The sequence below is a fragment of the Ranitomeya variabilis genome, chromosome 4 (assembly GCF_051348905.1).
Source record: "Ranitomeya variabilis isolate aRanVar5 chromosome 4, aRanVar5.hap1, whole genome shotgun sequence".
NCBI lineage: Eukaryota > Metazoa > Chordata > Amphibia > Anura > Dendrobatidae > Ranitomeya > Ranitomeya variabilis.
In genome coordinates, this window is record NC_135235.1 from 319,402,888 (window position 1) to 319,426,304 (window position 23,417).

The following is a 23,417-nucleotide window of genomic DNA, read 5'->3' on the forward strand; positions in this document are numbered from 1 at the left end:
TCCCTTTTTTAGCACTGTACTGTGTATATACATGCATTTTCTTACTTGTCTTTTAACAATCAAGATTTTTTTTGCAGCATAAATATTTTGTGCTTTGTACTTTTGTTGTCGATACAGTGAAGCAATTCTCATGTCCTAGTCCATTGGCCATAATGGTGGTCGGTAGTCACTTTTTTTTATTTGCTGGCCTGCTGTGACATCACATACGCATCACGCTACAACAATGACATCACACCAGGTTGGCTAACCAAAAACAGAGCTGCAGATGGTGTGGGGTACGAAGAGGCTCCTCTGCTCCCATCCAATGGCTACAGAAAACTGTTGTGACTGATATGTACAAACCGATTCACACTAATAGTCCCTGTTCTTTTAACTTCTTGTGCTCTTTTTTTTCAGAAAAAATCTGTTTTTCCTAAAATAATGCAATATGTTGGAAAAATAATGAACCTATTACCAAGATATTTTCAGATAAATTGACGCATCGAAGATTTCTTAAAATGAGTTAGGTCCTGATGATAACAGTGTGGAGCCGAGGCATTTTGTCATGCCATTCCTTTTCAGGCTATGTAACCTGTTTTTGATTTTCCTAAAAATGGGAAGTCTGAGAAAAGGGGAAATGGTGATCCTCTTTACATTGCACATGTAACCGTGGGTGGAGGCTGGCCTCAGCTGGGTCCTGTCTTCTTTCAATGGGCCACATTGCAGCTGTCTCGACTGTCTGTATGGTATGTAAGCTATTGATTGATTATTTCAAGAGCAGACAATGCTCACACATTTCAATGTAAAGACGTTAATATAATACTACTAGATGGTGGCCCGATTCTAACGCATCGGGTATTTTAGAATATGTATGAGTAGTGTATAGCACAGCCCACGTAGTATATTGCACAGCCACGTAGTACATTGCGCAGCCCACATAGTATATTGCACAGCCCACGTTGTATATTGCACAGGCCACGTTAGTATATTGCGCAGCCCACGTTGTACATTGCACAGCCCACGTTGTACATTGCACAGCCCACGTTGTACATTGCGCAGCCCACGTTGTACATTGCGCAGCCCACGTAGTATATTGCACAGCCACGTAGTACATTGCGCAGCCCACGTTGTACATTGCGCAGCCCACGTAGTACATTGCGCAGCCCACGTAGTATATTGCGCAGCCTACGTAGTACCGTATATTGCTCAGCCCACGTTGTATATTGCCCAGCCCACGTAGTATATTGTGCAGCCCACGTTGTATATTGCGCAGCCCACGTTATATATATCGCAGCCCACGTTGTATATTGCGCAGCCCACGTTGTATATTGCGCAGCCCACGTTGTATAGTCATGTAGTATATTGCCCAGCCACGTAGTATAAAGCACAGCCCACGTAGTATATTGCCCAGCCCATGTAGTATATTGCCCAGCTCATGTAGTATATTGCCCAGCTCATGTAGTATATTGCCCAGCTCATGTAGTATATTGCCCAGCCCATGTAGTATATTGCCCAGCCCATGTAGTATATTGCCCAGCCCATGTAGTATATTGCCCAGCCCATGTAGTATATAGCAATGTGGGCATCATATTCCTTTTTTTTTTAAAAAGAAAGAAAATAAAAAATAGTTATATACTCACCTTCTGGATTCAAGCAAAGCGGTTACCGACGCTGCTCTTGCGCTCCGGTCCCAAGAGTGCATTGCGGTCTCGCGAGATGATGACGTAGCGGTCAGCGAGACCGTTACCTCATCATCTCACGAGTTCGCAGCATGTGCTGGTTACCGGAGCATCGCGAGCGGGGAAGGCCTGTTGTCGATCCGGGGGCCGACGGACGGTGAGTATATAACGATTTTTTTATGTTTTTTATTATTTTTAACATTAGATCCTTTTACTATTCATGCCGCATAGGCAGCATGAATAGTAAAAAGTAGGTCACACAGGGTTAATAGCAGCGGTAACGGAGTGCGTTACCCGCGGCATAACGCGGTCCGTTACCACTGCCATTAACCCTGTGTGAGGGCAAACTGGAAGGGAGTACGGAGCGGGCCCTGACTGCGGGGAGGAAGGAGCGGCCATTTTTCCGCCGGACTGTGGCCGTCGCTGATTCAGCGACTTGGATTCCATGACAGACAGAGGCCGCGACCAATGAATATCCGTGACAGACAGACAGAAGGACAGACAGACGGAAGTGACCCTCAGACAATTATGTAGTAGATGAAAATGACCTGACAGCAAAATACTACTAAATACTCCATAGATATTTGTGTTATGGTTTCCATTTGGGCAGCACGGTGGCGCAGTGGTTAGCACAGCTGCCTTGCAGCGCTGGAGTCCTGGGTTCTAATCCCACCTTGGACAACATCTGCAAAGAGTTTGTATGTTCTCTCCGTGTTTGCGTGGGTTTCCTCCGGGCATTCTGGTTTCCTCCCACATTCCAAAGACATACTGATAGGGAATTTAGATTGTGAGCCCCATCGGGGACAGCGATGATAATGTGTACAAACTGTAAAGCGCTGCGTAATATGTTAGCGCTATATAAAAATAAAGATTATTAAATAAAGATTATTATTACAAAAACCATAATACGGATCAGTTATATGACTGATACCTCTGTGCACGGACTTCCAGTGGGGTCCACCAGATTCCTCCGAGTCATGCTTTCTGTCATATATGACGGAATCCGGGCAGGTTATTACGGTGCATATATCAATGAAGCCTAAGATGTTTCTAAAACAGATTTTTTTTCTTTACGAAACCTTGGAAAAATGGTTTCTTTCATAGTTATCAAGGATTTGTCTTACCTCGGCAACTTCTTCCATCGTCCTGAAGGGTCCCGGTCACGCAACTACAAATTGGTCCATCCAGTCTACTTGTACAGATTTGCTCACACCCTCCATTTTCCTCACACCAGTCCAAACCTAAGAGGTAATAAGAGATTCGATCATACTCTTATAATATTGATACCATGGTTTCCCTTACATAGTGTGTGCGAGTAAGGTAGGATATCTAGTTTGTAGACTGTCCTAGCGTGTGAAGCAATATGAATGAAGTCCTACACTCACGTCAAATAGAAATAAGGAAACAAAGAAAACTCAACTCTTTTCTTAAAGTACCAAAATACTCTGTTTGTTCTACATTTCTTTGGTGCCAAGTACAAACTTATTGCACATCTGTATTCTGCATAAGACAAGAAAATTAAAGAAGAAAGATAATAGCAAAGCAGCACAGAGTGAAAAGCAAAAATAGAAAATACTAACGTTTTCTTCTAATCGGGCCAACAGAAATTATTTGCTCTTTGGAGTCTTGCACATGATCGCTGGCACTCCTGGAATTCTGTGGACAATTCTGCCAAAGCGTAAAAATATAGAATTACATGAGCATTTATACATTTGAATAAGTACATAGAAGGGGAATTAGAAATTATTTCTTGATTTGATACCTCCTGAGGAAGCGAGACCTCGCGAAACACGTGTTGGAGAATATGTGTCTCTGGTAACTCTGCATTGTGTATTAGATTATGGGAAAGAGCATTTGTGTCATGTGCAAGTAAATAGATGAGTATATGTGTGTTTATATGTATAAAATGTAGGTTCTGATAATTGTGTCTATTATTTGGAGGTTAAAATATTGACCTCAATTGTAAATATCTTATATTGCAACATGCAGCACCCAGTTGCCAATGTTCTGGTTTTCGTCATCTATGTTTTTGGTATAGATGTAATTGTAATAAAAATATTTTTTAGCTAAAAGCTCCTTTCTTTGTTATTGTATAACATAGTAAGAGAATTAGAAAAAATCTCTTGTTTCCACTCCAATTCTGGATTGTATTAGTAAAAAAATGAAATAAAACATATACCGGTAATAGTTACATTTTTAAATGGAATCACACATTAATTTGTGTACTGTATGTATGGATCGCCTTTTGGCTTCAATGGGGCTTCTAGAGAGGGGTAAAACACAGGATGGCCAAGTTGCTTATTTTAATAGGTGGTGAGAACATATGCAGAGATCCAGTAAACACTGGTGATCATACAATTTTAGCAAATGGATGATGTAGTGAAATCGATAGCCTGCTGTGATGACTCAACGTGTTTTCTTAATTATGCCAGACGTAAATTGTGTAGGCCCAGAATCAGAAACTGTTGTCTGAAGTATTGTCTCTTCTTGTAGGACGAATATTAACCCCTAATATTATCTCCTACAGTTTATCTTCTGTTATCTTTGTAAAACAGTAAAGCTGGAGTCACACTAAACGACTTACCAACGATCACGACCAGCGATACGACCTGGCCGTGATCGTTGATAAGTCGTTGTGTGGTCGCTGGGGAGCTTTCACACAGACAGCTCTCTCCAGCGACCAACGATCAGGGGAACGACTTCGGCATCGTTGAAACTGTCTTCAACGATGCCGAAGTCCCCCTGCAGCACCCGGGTAACCGGGGTAAACATTGGGTTACTAAGTGCAGGGCCGCGCTTAGTAACCCGATATTTACCCTGGTTACCATTGTAAAAGTAAAAAAAAAAAAAAACACTACATACTCACATTCTGATGTCTGTCACGTCCCCCGCCGGCGTCCACAGGGTTAAAACTGCTTTCGGCAGGAGCGCTGCTAATGCACGCGCTGCTGCCGAGAGCTTCCCTGCACTGAATGTGTCAGCGCCGGCAGTAACAGCGGTGACGTCACCGCTGTGCTCTGCTTTACGGCCGACGCTGACACAGTCAGTGCAGGGAAGCTCTCAGCCGGAGCGCGTGCATTAGCAGCGCTCCTGCCGAAAGCAGTTTTAACCCTGTGGACGCCGGGGGACGTGACAGACATCAGAATGTGAGTATGTACTGGTTTTTTTTTTTTACTTTTACAATGGTAACCAGGGTAAATATTGGGTTACTAAGCGCGGCCCTGCGCTTAGTAACCTGATATTTACCCTGATTACAAGTGAACACATCGCTGGATCGGCATCACACACGCCGATCCAGCGATGACAGCGGGTGATCAGCGACTAAAAAATGGTCCTGATCATTCCCCAACGACCAAAGATCTCCCAGCAGGGGCCTGATCGTTGGTCGCTGTCACACATAACGAGATCGTTAGCGGGATCGTTGCTACGTCACCAAAAAAGTGACGTTGCAACGATATCGTTAACGGTATCGTTATGTGTGACTCAGCCTTAAGGCATGCCACTGAACAATGATGTTTGCTGATATGCTAATTATGTATTGTGTTATGGAGCCAGTTTGTTGACTTCGAAAGCAGAAAGGGAAAACTATGCAAATAGTTTAAATAATCAAGTAATGCTACTTGAGCTAATCACCATTCTTCCACTTATCTGTGGGACACTTGTTAAATATAAAAATAGGTTACATGCCACTATATAAAGAGACTTCTTCTTCTGGTTGTTGTGTCTCTTTAGGATCTCAGCTTAGGGTACTACGGACCCAGCTGGTAGAAAACAGGACTTCTTCATTTACCATTACTGAAACCCGAGAGACCAAAGCAAGTAAAAAACAGCTGACAGCACATCAAGGTAGGATGCCTGCTCCAGTCCAATGACCCAATTGGAAAAAGAACAGTACATCAGAAAAAAGGTACAGCATCCAGTCCAGGTGATGAAAAAATCCCAATAAACATGCTTGACAAAGACCTATACGAAACGTTGCATCATCTGCAGAATGTAAGCCCGCAAGGGCAGGGTCCTCGCCCCTCTGTATCAGTCTGTCATTGTAAGTTTGTCTACTGTAAGTGATATCTGTAACTTGTATGTAACCCCTTCTCATGTACAGCACCATGGAATCAATGGTGCTTTATAAATTAATAATAATAATAATAATAATAATAATAATAATAATAATCATGGCAGAATAAAGTTTATTGGGATTTTTTCATCACCTGGACTGGATGCTGTTCCTTTTTTATGCGTGAAGCCCCAGAGATGTCTTAAAAAATCCAGATTGGAACAGTCGGTTCACCTGGCCACATACCTCACTGCTCTCAGCTTCCTAAGCATGTAGTTACCTCCTCACTGTGGGGGCCTGCCAAAAGTGGGGAGCCACTGGTGGGGGTATGCGACCCTGGAAGCAACTGTAATCCTGGTGAGTCAGCAGAACGGTAAGACTCTGTAATTTCACCATCTTGGGTATTTTCTGGGTCTGTTCTGTAAGCTATTGTGTGTTGGTGGTTCAATAAATTATTGCCACACCATTTTACCTTCACCCTGTTTTGTCTGAGTAGTGTTCTGCCAACATTAAAAGGAGAGCAGGCGATCAGCGGGATGATCCCTGGTTCATGTGGTTCCGGCCAGCGGACCTGAGCGCCCACTGATCCCCCGTGTCTCCACACCTGCTCGGTTTTACAGGATACAGTGATTTTAGCTATATACTGCAATCCTATGGTCTTGCAGTAAATAGTACAAGCGATCAGATGATCGCCGAATCTAGTCCCTAAAGGGGACTTAAAAGTAAACTTAAAAATAGTTCTTGAAAATATAAAAAAAATCTAAAAATTCAAAATCACCTCCCTTTTACCCCTTTAAAAATTTAGAAATATGAAAAACATATTTGGTATCACAGCACCTGTAAAAGTCTATCTATCTAGTCTAAATAAATATAAAATGAATTAACCTGTACAATAAATGCCATAAAGAAAAAAACTTCCAGAATTCTGTTTTTTTTTATTTTGTTTGCCCCAACTCCATCAAACAATGCAATAAAATACAATAAAAATGTCACATGTACCCAAAAATGGCATCAATAAAAACTTCAGCCTCCATGCAATAAAACAAGAACTCAAATCGGTCAATTAATGGAAAAATGAACACGATGCGGGTCTCAGAATATGGCAACACAAACCATCTTTTTAATTTTCAAATATCGGCGCTTTTTTTTACCACTTTACAAGTTTGGTATTGCCGTAATGGTACTAACCTGAAGAACCATGATTTCTGGTTCCTTTTTTTTACCACACAATGTATTCCAAAAGAAAAAAAAAAACAAAACAATGCCAGAATTGTTTTTTTTTTATTTCACCATTTCACCGCACTTTTTTTTCTTTTTTCCAGGACATTGTATCTTAAATTACATGGTGTCATTCAACACCACAACTTGTCCTGCAAAGAATTAAGCCCTCAATTGGCTACTTCGGTGGAAAAATAAAAAGAGGAGAAGCAAAAAACAAAAACAAATGAAAAATGGCCGACATAAAGGGTTAACACTAATGTAACACTTCCAGTCCTACCTAGGTTCCAATGTGGCTGTAAAGAAATAGTGCATCCGACATGGCTATAATCCCTCTTGGTAACTGAATTATCACCACATGAGGCGTATGACTTCATAACCCCGCATATTTCAATAAATGTTATTTTTTCAACGGTTGTTAAAACTTTTTCTGCTGTAGAATCCAAGACAATTCCGCACATGAGGTTTGAACTGATCAGTATTTTTCTTTTTTTTTTTATCAGTGCCCCAAATGTTATTAACATCCAAGACAATCTCCATATTTAAAGAGTAATCGTTATTTTTTATTTTTACTTTTTTACAGAAATCATGAAAATAAAAAGCTTTGTAATAGATCTTATCTGAGCAATCTGCTTCTTTCTCTTTCCAGACTGATCTTTCATTTTTAATTAATGGGAAAGGATGAGATAAGTGATGACAGTTGGTGCTCATTAAGTTCTATGGAGAACCATAGCTGTCATTTCAGTAGAACCTCCCGCAGAACGTCTGTCTCCGCCTCTAGCTCCGCCCCTCTCCATAGAATTGTAAAGCACCAACTGTCGTCTCCTATCTCAGTAATGGCAAAGTCTGTCTCCACTGAATATAGATTTTACCCATGAATTAAGAATTAATGATCCATCCAGGAGGAGAAAGAAGAAGGTTTTTCCGATAAGATATATTATGAAGTTTTTTATTTTCATGTCTACTATTGATTTTTTAAACAAAAATTAAAACACCGTTTACACTTGAAGTTTGGCACATTGAGAAAAGCAAGCAAGTTCAGGGTCCCCTCCAAAAAACACTCGAGACCCCCAGAGTCACCATACATTACACGCCGGTCCATTTAGTCAGCTTTGATTGGCCCGAGGGGTGTCCTTTGACCAGTAATATCTCCATAGAAGCTTTGTACTTACAATTTTGCAGGAGTATTTCTCAGAGTCGCACAACGACACCGCACAATGGAGATGGACTTCATCATAATCCCCTATGAATTTAAATACTGTGACATGAAAGCGGCAGGTTAGAGAAATCCCGTTCTCTTCAATTCCAATGGTGTTGTCTTTGATATTCGGACACCTAATAGAAATACGAATAACATAACCTCATATAAAATAATGAAATAACAATAAAGGACATTAAAAAATGTTACGAACGACATGAAAAAATCAAGATGTTTGTTCAAGTGAAAGTCCGGGCAAAATAATATAATTCTGAATCCAGACGTACAAGGGTCATATAACAGCAGGATCGGTAATTCTTTGTCTCTTGTCACCACAAGCTCACGCTTTATGACCTTAGGTCCTTCTAGAATTACTTCTTTCCAAAATGATAAGTTATCCCCTATTCATCATCTCTGCTCTGGAGGTCTCGGCAGTTGGACCCCCAGTGATCAGTACGTTTTCCTGGGAATAACTCCTTAAAGATGTTGTCCACTACTTTTACATTGATGCCCTTTCCTTAGGATAGGTCATCAATGTCTGATCGGGTGGGATCCGGCACCTGGCACACCCACCGATCAGATGATATCGGTGGAAGTACATACTTGCGGTGCGGTCGTCTACTGGTAGCGGCCGGGACTTGTTATTGCTCATCCACATCCTATTGATTTGTATAGAAAGTGGATATGTAGTACCCTGCGGTGGTCACTACAAGTAGAAGGCCAGCTCTGCAAGTAAGTACTTCTGGCCAGCATCTGCTGCTCCCGATATCGGTGCTGGACCCTGGCTGATCAGACATTGATGACTTATCCTAATGATAGGCCATTAATGTAAAAGTCGTGAGCAACATCTTTAAATAGGATAAAAGTTTGGGCACCCTGCATGGTTAGTAATTAGTAGCATCCCCTTTTGCAAGTATCACAGCTTGTAAACGCTTTGTGTAGCTGGACAAGAGTCTTTCCCTTCTTGTTTGAGGGATTTACATCCATTGTTCCTAGGAAAATTCTTCCAGTTCTGTGAGATTCTGGGCTGTCTTGCATCCTCTGTGTTTTGAGGTCTAGTCACAGATTTTCAATGATGTTCAGATCAGGGGACTGTGAGGGCCATTGTAAAACCTTCAGATAGTCTATTGTGGATTTTCATTTTCAGAGTGCTGGGCAGCTGCTTAGAAGAACCCATGACTGCTGTTTTTTTGGCACAATGTTAGAGGAGACTCAATTTGTATAAAGCCGGGAAATGTGCATCACCTAGCCTTTCCTAACGATGATTATGAACAAGTCATAACCCTAACAGGCTATTAAGGTCTGAAACCTTTTTCAAAGGTGCCTGAGCGCACAAATCTCCAGGGGTGCCCAAACTTTTGTATCTGTCCATTTTCCTTTCTGTAATTTTTAAAATTTAAAAGATGAATGAGTATATATATATATATATATATATATATATATATATATATATATATATATATACTACCTGAAATACAGAGGAAATGTGCCATCTCTAACTTTAGGCCTTTTAGAGGTCATTTCATGTTCACAATAACAGTAATTTTGACCAGGGGTACCCAAACTTATACTTGCCACTGTATCTGTACCTTGGGAGAAAGGCTCAGGGCTATGTCGCTGCCATATAAGTATAATGTGAGCTCATTGTCTCCCATTTTTCGAAAGTATAGTCTTAGTGTATATGCTTAGTGCTTTTGTAAAATGTGCTTGTTATTTTGGCCCTCCTCTCAGGCTGCACAATTCTCTAGCTGCTGGCGGAAGAGCATGTGGCCAGATCTGTCCACGGCCTCCTCCAATGAAAAACACCTTTCCCATGTGCAGTGTCTTTCTATTGGAGGAGGCTGAGGACAGGTCTGGTCACATGCTCCTCCACCAGCGGCCATTGTAGGGACAGAAGAGCTGTGCAGTCTGTGAGGAAGGTGGCACTAATAAGTGCAGGAGGAGAACCTGTCATTCTTATATATACCGTATACACTCGAGTATAAGCCAAGATTTTCTGCCAATTTTTTTAGGCTGAAAGTGCCCTTCTCGGCTTATACTCAAGTCATTGTCCCAGGAGGGTCGGCGGGGGAGGGGGAGCAGCGGCTGTGACATACTCACCTGCTCCCGGCGTGATATCTGCATCTCTGATGGTCTCTGGGTGCTGACAGCTTCTTCCAGCGTTGAGCGGTCACATGGTACCGCTCATTACAGTAATGAATATGGACGCGACCCCACTCCCATAGGGGTGGAGCCGCATATTCATTACTGTAATGAGCGGTACCGGTGACCGCTCAACGCTGGAAGAAGCTGTCAGTGCCTGGAGAAGACCATCAGGGAAGCTGCCAGGGACCGCACTGGGAGCAGGTGAGTATAATGGGGAGGGTGAGCAGCATTTTGTGATATTCACCTGTCCTCGTTCCACCGCCGGGCACCGCTGTGTCTTCTTCGTCGTCTGCTGTGATGCTCAGGTCAGAGGGCACGATGACGTGTATAGTGTGCGCACCCTCTGCCTGAACATCAGTGCAGAGGACGCGGAAGACACAGCGGCGCCTGGCGGTGGAACGAGGACAGGTGAATATTGCAAGTGCCGGGGGCCTGAGCAATGAGAGGTGAGTATTTGTGCAGCATTATATGGGGCAAATATCTCTATGGAGCATCTTATGGGGCCATAATCAACGTTTGTGCAGCATTATATGGGGCAAATCTCTCTATAGAGCATCTTATGGGGCCATAATCAACAATTGTGCAGCATTATATGGGGCAAATATCTCTATGGAGCATCTTATGGGGCCATAATCAACGTTTGTGCAGCATTATATGGGGCAAATATCTCTATAGAGCATCTTAAGGAGCCATAATCAACTTTTGTGCAGCATTATATGGGGCAAATATCTCTATGGAGCATCTTATGGGGTCATAATCAGCATTTGTGCAGCATTATATGGGGCAAATATCTCTATGGAGCATCTTATGGGGTCATAATCAGCATTTGTGCAGTATTATATGGGGTAAATATCACTATGGAGCATCTTATGGGGCCATAATCAGCATTTGTGCGGTATTATATGGGGCAAATATCACTATGGAGCATCTTATGGGGCCATAATCAGCATTTGTGCAGCATTATATGGGGCAAATGTCTCTATGGAGCATCTTATGGGGCCATAATCAACATTTGTGCAGCATTATATGGGGAAAATGTCTCTATGAAGCATCTTATGGGGCCATTATTAACCTTTGTGCAGCATTATATGGGGCATATTTTAATATGGAGCATCTTATGGGGCCCATCATAAACTCTATGGAGCATTATATGGGGCGTATTTTGTATGGAGCATCTTATGGGGCCCATCATGAACTGTATGGAGCATTATATGGGGTTCCTGATTCAATATGGATATTCAAAAACACTTAACCCACTGATGTCTCAATTAATTTTACTTTTATTGGTATCTATTTTTACTTTTGACATTTACCGGTAGCTGCTGCATTTCCCACCCTAGGCTTATACTCGAGTCATTAAGTTTTCAGTTTTTTGTGGCAAAGTTAGGGGTCTCGGCTTATACTCGGGTCGGCTTATACTCGAGCATATACAGTAAGTAAGTGGCACCAAATGATGTACCCAATACATTATACATTTTTAAAAAATAAAATGAACAACCTCTTTATTAGTTATTTGTCTTTAGGTAAAAGTGAATTTCACCTCAGCCAAATAAAGAAAATGATCTATTCAGGATCTGTCATAAAATAAGCAGAAAATTACTGCAGACTATTGTGCGGAGACACATAGAACACGATGCTTTATTACATTTGCGCCTGATTTTTTTTCTCAAGTTTTTAGCATTTTTCTCCTATTTTTTTTCCTTTGCGTCATATTAATTAATCTTTCCATTTGCATCTTTTTGAGGTCCTGTTTATGTGCCTTCACCTATTTATTTTTTCACATTCTTAATTATGGGTGCAGCTTAGAGTTTCCAGCTGGTTTTTGCCGACTCATCATTTACAACTCTTAGAAAAGTCGCAAAATCTGTTGCAAATCAATGCCAGGCTCCCCCTCCTCAGAATAATTTTATGTATGCCAGATATTTTAGCGTAATTTATGTACCATTTTGCAAAATGTATGACATTTTGTGATGAAGGGGGTCGAAATAGGGAAAAGGCAAAAATATAGATGATTTTTTAATTTGCACAAAATTTAGAAAACAGTTAAAACTTTTTGAGGAATTTGGCACAAAAAGAGATACAGCAAATATTACAAGATGAGAAAGAGTTGAAAAAAATTGAAAATTATGTAAAACCAATGTATGTTTTGGTTCAGACGGGTGCCAAAAGTATCCTTTTCAAGAAATGGACTGCAAAAATAATATACAACACTTCAAATACATCAAATAACAGAAAAGCCCTAGCAAAATGAAAAAAAATGACAAAGAAAAAAAAGATAAGAAAGTTGCAATTTTAACTTTATTGAAGGAAAACTATCAGACATTTTTTGCTTTTTAATCTGAGAGTAGCATACTGTAGGGGAAGAGAGCCTGATTCCAGGGATGTGTCACTCGCTCAGCAGCTTGCTGTAGTTTCAATAAAATTAATGTTTTATGAGCAGGAGATGATCACTGCAGGACTAGGTGTCGCGTGCCAGACAGTCCAGCTAATCTGTGTAACCCCGCCCCCTCCACTGATTGGCAGCTGCTGACAATGTACAGTGTACACAAGAAGCTGCCAATCACTGGTGTGGGCGCGGTTATACAGAGCTTAGTATTCTCAGTGCTGCAACATCTACAACAGATAAAACAGGGATTTTATCAAAACTGCAGCAAGCAGCCCAGTAAGTGATACATCGCTGGAATCAGGTCCTCTGCCCCTACAACATGATGCTCTCAGATTCCATAGCTAAAATCTGCTGACGGATTCCCTTTAAAGAGTTACTTGCTTCATCTGACTTTTGGACAGGTCACATGCTTGTCCATCACCACCAATTTTGAGAAACCAGAGAGCTGTGTAGTCTCTGAGGAAAGCCACAGTAAAAAAAGCAGGAGGAGAACCTCTAATACTTTCCACAAAATCATATACCCAACAGAATTGTACAAATAAACTAAAGTAGCCAACCCGTTCTAAGTATTTTCACAAGATTCTGATATTCCGGACACCGTGCACGTCAGGTACTGACCCTCCCTCAATGATGAAGTAGCGCAGCTTGTCATTACTGTCTCTGGATGGTGTCGCGTAGCATTTATTTAGTATCAGTATAAGATGAGTAGAGTCCGCGCCAACCACAAAGACCCCAACAAAGAGGACATCTCGAGTCGTCAGCACCACTTCCCCCTGACGATATGGATGCTTATATGAGGCATTTTTATATAGCGCCATCTTGGTAGTAAAACTTCCTTCTTGAGTGGGGACAGTCAGGTTTATTACACTGGAAAAAGAGATGAATTGCATTGATTAATGTTTATATACGACAAATCCACTCAAGATATCTAAACTGGCTTGTTTCATTCTCATTCATGTGAAAGATAATACAAATCATTCCATTCATAGCACAATAGCTAACAACTATACAGTACACTCCTCAACACTGAGATTGCAACACCAAGAAGTAAAACTGGTGGAATTATGGAAGTCACAGAATCAATAGACATGTTACTAATCTGCAAATGATAACAACATTTCAAAAACATCAGTAAACCTAATTTGGACGTGTCCGTGTGTCTGTGCACTATGAGCCATCCACAGCTGAACAGTAACTTAGGTATCCATAGTTACTACCACTAGCAGCTAACTGCGTGGGCGTAACCATGGATACCTAAGGAGAGGAGCTCTCCCTGGTGGCGAGTAAAGTTAAGGCATAAGCCTTTTTTGAACGTTAGCTTGTGAGGCAACACTGTGAGGCAACATTGTGAGGCAACACTCAGACAACACTGAGGCAACAGTGTGAGGCAACATTGCAAAGATGGATCAAATTGAGTGCGCTGCTGCACGTAGAGAAGCGAATTGCATACGGATGCGTAACCTGCGTCTTAATGAAACAGAAGATGAACGAAATTGTCGAAGAACTGCTGATTCAGCCCGACAGAGGGTGGACAGAGCAAGAGAAACAAATGAAGTAACTGAATTATGTAGAGCATCTAATGCTGCACGACAACGAGCAACACGCAATGCACAAAGTGATACACATATTTCACAAAAAAGAGAGCAAGATAGAATACGTGTCCAAAATGCAAGAGCCACTCGACGATGGCAAGTTACATTTGCGGCTAGAGGACTTCTGAATCAAATTGATGAGACACGTATTGAAGAGCACTATGCTGGCAAACTGACATTTCAATGTCAGTTCTGCCAATCTAAAAATTTCAAATAAGAAATGGCGCAGGACAAAACATTCCCTTCCTGCTGCAAGAGAGGGCGCATCCAATTACGTCCCATTCGTATGGATAATCAATTAGTCAAGTTGATGAAAGGAGAGCATCAGCACTCCAATAACTTTATGGCTAATATAAGGCAATACAATAGCTCGCTTGCTTTGGCATCAATGAGAGCACAAGTAGAGCCACCTCCTGGGCATGGTCCATACTGTTTTCGAATTCATGGACAAATTTACCACAGAACTGCCCCATTGCATCCCGCTGTGGGAAGTACTCCCAAGTTTGCCCAGATTTATATCTTGGACAGTGAAGAAGCATTAAGTACAAGAAGTAAAGCAAATAAAAAGTGCCTCCCAGCACTGCTATCATCTCTTGGTGAGAAAATGAAAGCAAATAACCCACTCGCAAGAGCCTTCACAATGATGAGGGAATTTGAAATAGAGAAAGAGAGGATTGCTGAATTAGAAAATCGTGATCCACTCGAAATAATGTCAATTATAAATGACTACAACGATGACCAGAGGCGCTACAAAGCACCAAGGTGCAATGAAGTAGCTATAATTTATCAAAATGCAATGGGTGAACCTCCATTTAATAGGGACATCAGAGTTCACCTCAAAAGTGAAAACCAAACTGTTCAAATCAGCTTTTTTCACAGAAAGTGTGATGCAATGACATATCCACTTCTTTTCCCATATGGGGACAGTGGATGGACAATGTATTTGACAACTCCAATTGCACTAGGTGTGCAACATCAAGGAATTGGTGACATTCATCTACCATCCATACCAATGGATCATGATCGACAAGAAAAAATCACCCTGTTGCAGTACTATGCATACAGGCTTGCCATTCGTGACCAGTTCAATCCCTTTTAAATGCTAGGAAGTTGACGCAACAATTTATCGTTGAAAGTTACATCAAAATTGAATCCGACAGGATCGAATATATAAAACGAAATCAAAAGGTATTACGCGTCGACAGTCATGCCGGCGTTAGGCTCACATCCATAATGCTGCGTTACACCAAGGGCTAAAAGCTGGGACACCAGTAATTTTACCTTCCACATTCATTGGAAGCCCAAGAGCTATGCAGCAAAATTACCAAGACGCCATGACAATTGTCCGAAAATTCGGAAAGCCAGATCTTTTTGTTACGATGACCTGTAACCCAAAGTGGAAAGAAATTACTGAAAACTTAGAACCATGGCAAAGGCCAGAGTTCAGACCAGATTTGGTTGCACAAGTATTTAAAATCAAACTCCAAGCCGTTCTTAATGAGATTTTGAAAAAAACACATTTTTGGCCGTGTAGTTGCCTATGTGCATGTAATAGAATTTCAAAAGCGTGTATTACCACACGCTCACATGCTCTTAATCCACGGAGAGGAAGATAAACCGGGGGACAAAGAAATAATTGATGAATTGGTCTCTGCTGAAATCCTAAATGAATCAGCAAATCCAAAACTGCATGAGGCAGTGATGAAGCACATGATTCATGGCCCATGTGGCGAAGATCAACCTGGTGCTATATGCATGACAGATGGTCAATGCGCAAAAAAATTCCCAAAGGAATTTAATACAGAGACAATCCCCAATGTTGATGGTTACCCACAGTATCGTGGACGCAATACTGGGAAAACCAGACAAGGAACACGAGAAATAGACAATAGATGGGTAGTTCCATACAACCCCTATTTATTACTCAAGTACAATTGCCAATATGAGAACGTCTCAGGACGAAGTTGAGTACAACTCATGGTTACTGAAACTTGGCAATGGAGAGTTGTCAAATGTACAGTTAGGTCCATATATATTTGGACAGAGACAACATTTTTTTAGTTTTGGTTATAGACAATACCACAATGAATTTTAAACAAAACAATTCAGATGCAGTTGAAGTTCAGACTTTCAGCTTTCATTTCCGAGTATCCACATTAAAATCGGATGAAGGGTTTAAGAGTTTCAGCTCCTTAACATGTGCCACCCTGTTTTTAAAAGAACCAAAAGTAATTGGACAGATTCAATAATTTTAAATAAAATGTTCATTTTTAGTACTTGGTTGAAAACCCTTGGCTGGCAATGACTGCCTGAAGTCTTGAACTCATGGACATCACCAGACGCTGTGTTTCCTCCTTTTTGATGCTCTGTCAGGCCTTCACTGCGGTGGTTTTGAGTTGCTGTTTGTTTGTGGGCCTTTCTGTCTGAAGTTTAGTCTTTAACAAGTGAAATGCATGCTCAATTTGGTTGAGATCAGGTGACTGACTTGGCCATTCAAGAATATTCCACTTCTTTGATTTAATTAACTCCTGGGTTGCTTTGGCTTCATGTTTTGGGTCATTGTCTATCTGTAGGATGAAACGATGACCAATCAGTTTGGCTGCATTTGGCTGGATCTGAGCACACAGTATGGCTCTGAATACCTCAGAATTCATTCGGCTGCTTCTGTCCTGTGTCACATCATCAATAAACACTAGTGACCCAGTGCCACTGGCAGCCATGCATGCCCAAGCCATCATATTGCCTCCGCCGTGTTTTACAGATGATGTGGTATGCTTTGGATCATGAGCTGTACCACACCTTCGCCATACATTTCTCTTTCCATCATTCTGGTAGAGGTTGATCATGGTTTCATCTGTCCAAAGAATGTTCTTCCTGAACTGTGCTGGCTTTTTTAGATGTTTTATAGCAAAGTCCAGTCTAGCCTTTTTATTCTTGATTCTTATGAGTGGCTTGCACCGTGCAGTGAACCCTCTGTATTTACTTTCATGCAGTCTTCTCTTTATGGTAGATTTGGATATTGATATGCCGACCTCCTGGAGAGTGTTGGTCACTTGGTTGGCTGTTGTGAAGGGGTTTCTCTTCACCATGGAGATTATTCTGCGATCATCCACCACTGTTGTCTTCCGTGGGTGCCCAGGTCTTTTTGCATTGATGAGTTCACCAGTGCTTTCTTTCTTTCTTTCTCAGGATGTACCAAACTGTAGATTTTGCCACTCCTAATATTGTAGCAATTTCTCGGCTTGTTTTTTTCTGTTTTCGCAGCTTAAGGATGGCTTGTTTCACTTGCATGGAGAGCTCCTTTGACCGCATGTTTACTTCACAGCAAAACCTTCCAAATGCAAGCACCACATCTCAAATTAATTCCAGGCCTTTTATCTGCTTAATTGAGAATGACATAACGAAGGGATTGCCCACACCTGTTCATGAAATAGCCTTGGAGTCAATTGTCCAATTACTTTTGGTCCCTTTAAAAACAGGGTCGCACATGTTAAGGAGCTGAAACTCCTAAACCCTTCATCCAATTTTATTGTGGATACCCTCAAATGAAAGCTGAAAGTCTGAACTTCAACTGCATCTGAATTGTTTTGTTTAAAATTCATTGTGGTAATTGTCTATAACCAAAATTAGAAAAATGTTGTCTCTGTCCAAATATATATGGACCTAACTGTATATGGTCTACCAGAAGACACAATTGAAATCCTGAATTCTTTTATTGAAGAGGGTGATTTAATCACTACTATTTTTGGCGACTCAATTGAGATTACCGATGCAACGGTAGAAGCAATTGCCAATAAAGCAATTCTTACACCATTGAATGATGACGATCACGCCTTGAACAACAAAATTCTTAGTCAAGTTCAAGGTGAACACTCAACATATCGCTCTGTCGACACAATTGCGGAAGAGGTGGGTGTGATTCTCACAGATTACCCTGTAGAGTTTCTTAACTCTTTGAATCCCACTGGGATGCCTCCTTATGAACTAAAGCTGAAACCAGGAGCTGTAATTATGCTCCTGCATAATCACAACAGAAAGCGTGGCCTTTCTAATGGCACAGGGCTTTATGTGAAAAGCTTAAAAGCAAACATTATTCATGCCGTTGCTTTAAATGGAAAAGCAAAGGGTCAGACAGTTCTTATTCCAAGAATTGACATGATTTCCAAAGATAAAAACATTCCAGTCCAGATGCAACGGCGGCGTCAGTTTTCTGTCATGTTGGCTTTTGCAATGACCATCAATAAATCTCATGGACAGTCCTTGGATATTGTAGGAATGTATTTGCCTCTCCCAGTGTTTTCACACGGACAGTTATATGTGGCTTTCTCCAGGGGAAGGAAGAGCCAACAAATTAGGGTCAAAATATTTGAGACACAGAAGCAGGGTAAACTTATTCCTAACATTGACAAATGGTTTACTGTCAGCTGTGTGTACAAAGAAGTCATTTATTACGCTTTTCAACAATTGTAAAAGCCAAAAAAATGTGTACACAAAAGTGGGACTAACTCCTAGCTGCGGTCTACGGACCAAACATTGGGCAAGGGCAGGGCCTGGGGGCAGATCCCAAGGGTGCTCAACCATGTGAAATAGCTTACGCTCAGGAACATTGAGGAATAGCACTGTCGGATAGCTCTACCAGTTCATTTCCTCTAGTAATAGGGCTATGGGATAGCTCTAACCGTTCACTTTCTTCATGGATAGCGCTATCGGATAGCTCTACCCAAACAGTATTAAAGGGAACCTGTCACCTGAATTTGGCGGGACCAGTTTTGGGTCATATGGGCGGGGTTTTCGGGTGTTTGATTCACCCTTTCCTTACCCGCTGGCTGCATGCTGGCCGCAATATTGGATTGAAGTTCATTCTCTGTCCTCCGGAGTACACGCCTGCGCAAGGCAATGGTCCCGCCAAATTCAGGTGACAGGTTCCCTTTAACTACAGAGCTTTTTCATACACAAGGTAGGAGTGGCAGGAGAGGTTCCCCAGGTATTTATGTTTGCTATTAGTCTGGACATACGCCAGTCTGGTGCGTGGTTACACCCCATTGCGAGGTCAGTCTGCTGCGTGGTTACACCCCATTGTGTGGTGCGTAATCACGGCGCGCAATCATTCATTCAATATCGAGTATAAGCACCACATGGAGAAATCCATAAACTTACACATATTGGCTGCTAGCTATTAATGAGATTAGTAATGGTTGTCTGAGGAATCTTTCACCTCACTGAATGCACGAGAGCAAATCATCAAGATCCGCTGTTGGCGGCTCCCTGTGCAATTGCCAACCCATGACATCATAGATGTGCTTAATGGGAGACAAGACCAGAGACGCCGCAGGCCATGGTAGCTTATATAGGCCACACAAGCTGCTGTTGAAAGCGAGTTGAAAAACAGCTCCTGGGACTCATTCACTGTCTCTTGTGAAGACCTATACATGGATAACTTTTTCCTTTTTTTTTTAAAATAGCCTTTTGCTCAGTCCCTTCATGGATAAACAAAGATCGATCTTGTTCAAGCCTAGATAGGTCCACCAGGGTTTTCTCCACCATTATCTTGATAGTATCAAACCATTGAGTTTCTGGTCTTCCTCTTCACCTTGTTCCTTCTATTTTTCCAACCATGATGTCCTTCTCCAGTAATTGCTCTCTTTGTCTGATGTGTCCAAAATAGGCAAATTGTGTCTTGTGATCCTTGCTTCCAGTGACATGTCTGGCTTGACTTGTTCCAAATTTGATTTGCTTGTTCTTCTTGCCATCCATGATATTGATAACATCCTTCTCGAGAACCACATTTCGAAGGCATCGATTTTTCCTCTGTCTTGTTCCTTTGTAGTCCAGGTTTCACACCCGTATGTTGCTACAGAAAACACCAAACTATGTACAAGCCATGTCTTCATCGCAAGTGAAATGTTCCTCAACTAGTAGGTGGGAATTCCTCGGCCATGCCCAAGGTGAACCAAGTGCCTCCGTATCAGGTTTGAATAAATATGTGACACTAAAACCACGATTTTTATTACAGCTATGTGTCCTGCAATAATGGTCAAATACATGTATATTACATAACAAGAAGTCACATTCAGCATGAATTAGTGAAGATTACCCGTGGTCTCAGGACTTACCTAAGCATGGGTCGGATGACAGAATCCAGAGAAATTTTGATGTCTAATTCGTACGCACATGAGAACTCCACATTGATAGTTCGGTCCCGAGTAATGATGTTACCGGTGTTGTTTGCACTCTCTATCCACACGGTGTTTTTGTACAGTATATGAGTGCCATTAGACTGTAAGGTAAAGCATAAAAAGCACAAGTCTTCCTGATACCATTTAATGCAACAACCGATCATATTAACATTTTTTGGCCAGGATTAGGACAAGGAGACCAGAACTGTCGTAGGAAATATTTATGGATTATGACACGCAAGCTCTACTGCCCTGTGGCTTCCTCTATGATTGCCTATGATGCAGCGGCGAGGTGCAATCTTTGGTCTTGTATTTTGTGGCTATAATCTCTGTGTAACTCCATCATTATTAGTGACAGAATGCGTAGGTGTAAATTCACACCAACCATTAAATGAATCACTCAATTATAGTATTTCTGGTATGTTAACACATGGTGTTTGGCAGCAAAAATCTGAGTTTTGGCATGAAAAAATGTTGTGTAAATGATGAACGTTTTTGCCATATTTTGGGCTCTTTTTTGTGCATTTTTTTCTAATTCTTTAGAAAACGCTGAAATAATTAGCATGCAAAAAAATTCCCAGCAGCTCAAAAAACGTAAGGAAAAAAACCCCCACAAGCACGCACATTAGAATTTTGAAATCTCATTCATTTTGCTGATAATGTGATACGCAGCATTTTTTCCGCAAAAACTCCATGTGTGAACATACCCTTAGGGGAGAACAAATGTAGGAATGTTCATCCCTTAAAAACGTGTTTTCTTTCATTAAAATATCATCTCAGCTGCTGTAGATGGGTTATGTCTGGACCCTACAGGCTGAAACGGGATGACCAGATGTACGACATTTACAAAAACTGAGCTGTTGTCCAATGCAAATCTTGGAGAATAAATCAGGCATATGCCCAAGAAGATCGGCGCTCCTGTACCTGCACGATATTCCCACAGTTGCCTTTTGTGTTATTTATTTGGAAAGATATGAAATCTTCTCCCTCGATGCCGGGGCAGTGTCTGTCATTAATCCGTACTCCTTCCCTCTCGAAACCAAGCTGGAACAATTTGCATTTTGATATTGATACTTCCATTTGTGCCGCTTTACATGTAACTTCGGCATCAATAATGTCGTGGGTGTCTAGAAACAAAGCATAAAACGGCGCTAAGTACAGGGTTTCGCATCACTCATTCTCCAACAGCAAGGTATGCCACTTTCTAATTTTCTTTCTGCCTGATGTTCAGCCATTCGTGTGTCCATCACGTAACCAGGACTGAATTTTAGCTTCTAGAAGTAATCAGTGAAGGTTCTCATGCAATAAGTGTAAGCAGAGGTAAAAGCACCTAACGATAGATCCGAGAGCATTGTAAAGACTTAGTAATGCAAGCTAGATGTACCGTTTCCATAGACAGGAGGGTCCATGCAGCCACAAAGCTCTCCTCCATTGTCCACCTCACAGCTTCTGTTGGGGCAGTCCGCTCCTACACAAGGGTCTTCAATCACTCCTGCTATAGAAAAGAAGTAGAGGACAAAATTAGACTGTTTCAAAAATGGACATTTTATTAGCTATTATATGCAGCATCATTAGCAGTATTGTTACACTCCATGTCCATAGTAACTGTTTTAAAAAAGTCAATGGTCAGTAGAGAACTTTTGTCTATGAATTTGTGCACCCCTTCTAGTTAACCTTGGTATTTTGTTTTGATATTTTCCTTGATCCCTTTCTTAGCTGTTGTCTATCACTTAGGGTAGGCTGCCAACACCAAATTAGTTGGGATTTGATAGAAAAATATTTAGAATTGAGAGTCCTCAGTGGTTGATACCTTTTAATGGCTAACTGAAAAGATGGTAACAAATTGCAAGCTTTCGAGACTACATACATCTCTTCATCAGGCAAAGACTAAAACAAATTCGGAAGAATCACATATTTATGCACAACATAGTATAGAAAAAAAAAAAAGGGAGAGGGGAAAAAAACCATGGATAAGCCAGGTGACATGAAGCAGAATTACCATGGGTGATAAACAGTTACGTCCATAAATATTGGGCCAATTCTTAGATAAGGATTGTTTTATTGTCCTGTGATTAGGGTCTGGTTCTGTTGTGATGACCCCACATGGTCATTGGGATTTGATAGCACTTAGTTGGGATAGCACGTAGTTGGGATAGCACGTAGTTGGGATAGCACGTAGTTGGGATAGCACTTAGTTGGGATAGCACTTAGTTGGGATAGCACTTAGTTGCACTTAGATAGCACTTTGACTAATGTTATGCAATGGGCAGTACAGATGACTGAGTTTTTTCAATACATTTAAAAAAACTGACCGTCACATCCAAACATAGACTAAGTATGAACATTCTCTCTCTCCGTGGAGGGGTACTGGACCTGTTGCGATTAAAACACCTGTGGCTAGGAGGCGGAGTGCTCGGTCAGAAGGCTAAAGAATACATTTCAAAAAACTGACTGTCACATCCAAACATAGACTAAGTGTGAACAGGTGCTGAACCTAGAGTCACCAACTCATATACAGTCAAGTAAATAAGGTAGCACACTGCAGCGCTGAAACATGCAAACATGAAACATGAAAACTGAACTGCATTACTGCACTAGAAATATGAAAAATGAGAGCTTTAGCGCATAAAAATGGCCAATTTTATGTGTATCTGGTAGCCACTTTAGGGCATCTCTCGTATACCAGGTCCTACGCTTTCCTTTCCTCGCTGAGAATAAATGTCTCCATCTGAATGGGTGCCTGTGAAAACCTCTTCTTAGACTAACATTCTCTCTCTCTGTGGAGGGGTAATGGACCTGTTGCGATTAAAACACCTGTGGCTAGGAGGCGGAGTGCTCGGTCAGAAGGCTAAAGAATACATTTCAAAAAACTGACCATCACATCACAGGTACCCATTCAGATGGAGAGAGAATGTTAGTCTAAGAAGAGGTTTTCACAGGTACCCATTCAGATGGAGATGTTTATTCTCAGCGAGGAAAGGAAAGCGTAG

At 41.4% G+C, this 23,417-nt stretch overlaps 1 protein-coding gene and 1 long non-coding RNA gene across 2 annotated transcripts in view; one reads left to right on the forward strand and one right to left on the reverse strand.

Moving 5' to 3' along the window:
• TECTA (tectorin alpha) overlaps window positions 1-23,417 on the reverse strand; it is a 182,801-nt gene that overhangs the window by 8,354 nt on the left and 151,030 nt on the right. The window contains exons 16-22 of the mRNA XM_077250468.1: window positions 21,812-21,922; window positions 21,352-21,554; window positions 20,365-20,528; window positions 13,278-13,526; window positions 8,103-8,265; window positions 3,239-3,326; window positions 2,783-2,899 (exon numbers count right to left, since the gene is read on the reverse strand). Of these exons, the coding sequence (XP_077106583.1) occupies window positions 2,783-2,899; window positions 3,239-3,326; window positions 8,103-8,265; window positions 13,278-13,526; window positions 20,365-20,528; window positions 21,352-21,554; window positions 21,812-21,922 (1,095 nt within the window). The remainder of the gene's footprint in view (window positions 1-2,782; window positions 2,900-3,238; window positions 3,327-8,102; window positions 8,266-13,277; window positions 13,527-20,364; window positions 20,529-21,351; window positions 21,555-21,811; window positions 21,923-23,417) is intronic.
• On the forward strand, window positions 285-5,529 carry LOC143764667 (uncharacterized). The gene is made up of 3 exons (XR_013213249.1): window positions 285-725; window positions 2,763-2,906; window positions 5,391-5,529. It is a non-coding gene; the product is annotated as an uncharacterized LOC143764667 (long non-coding RNA).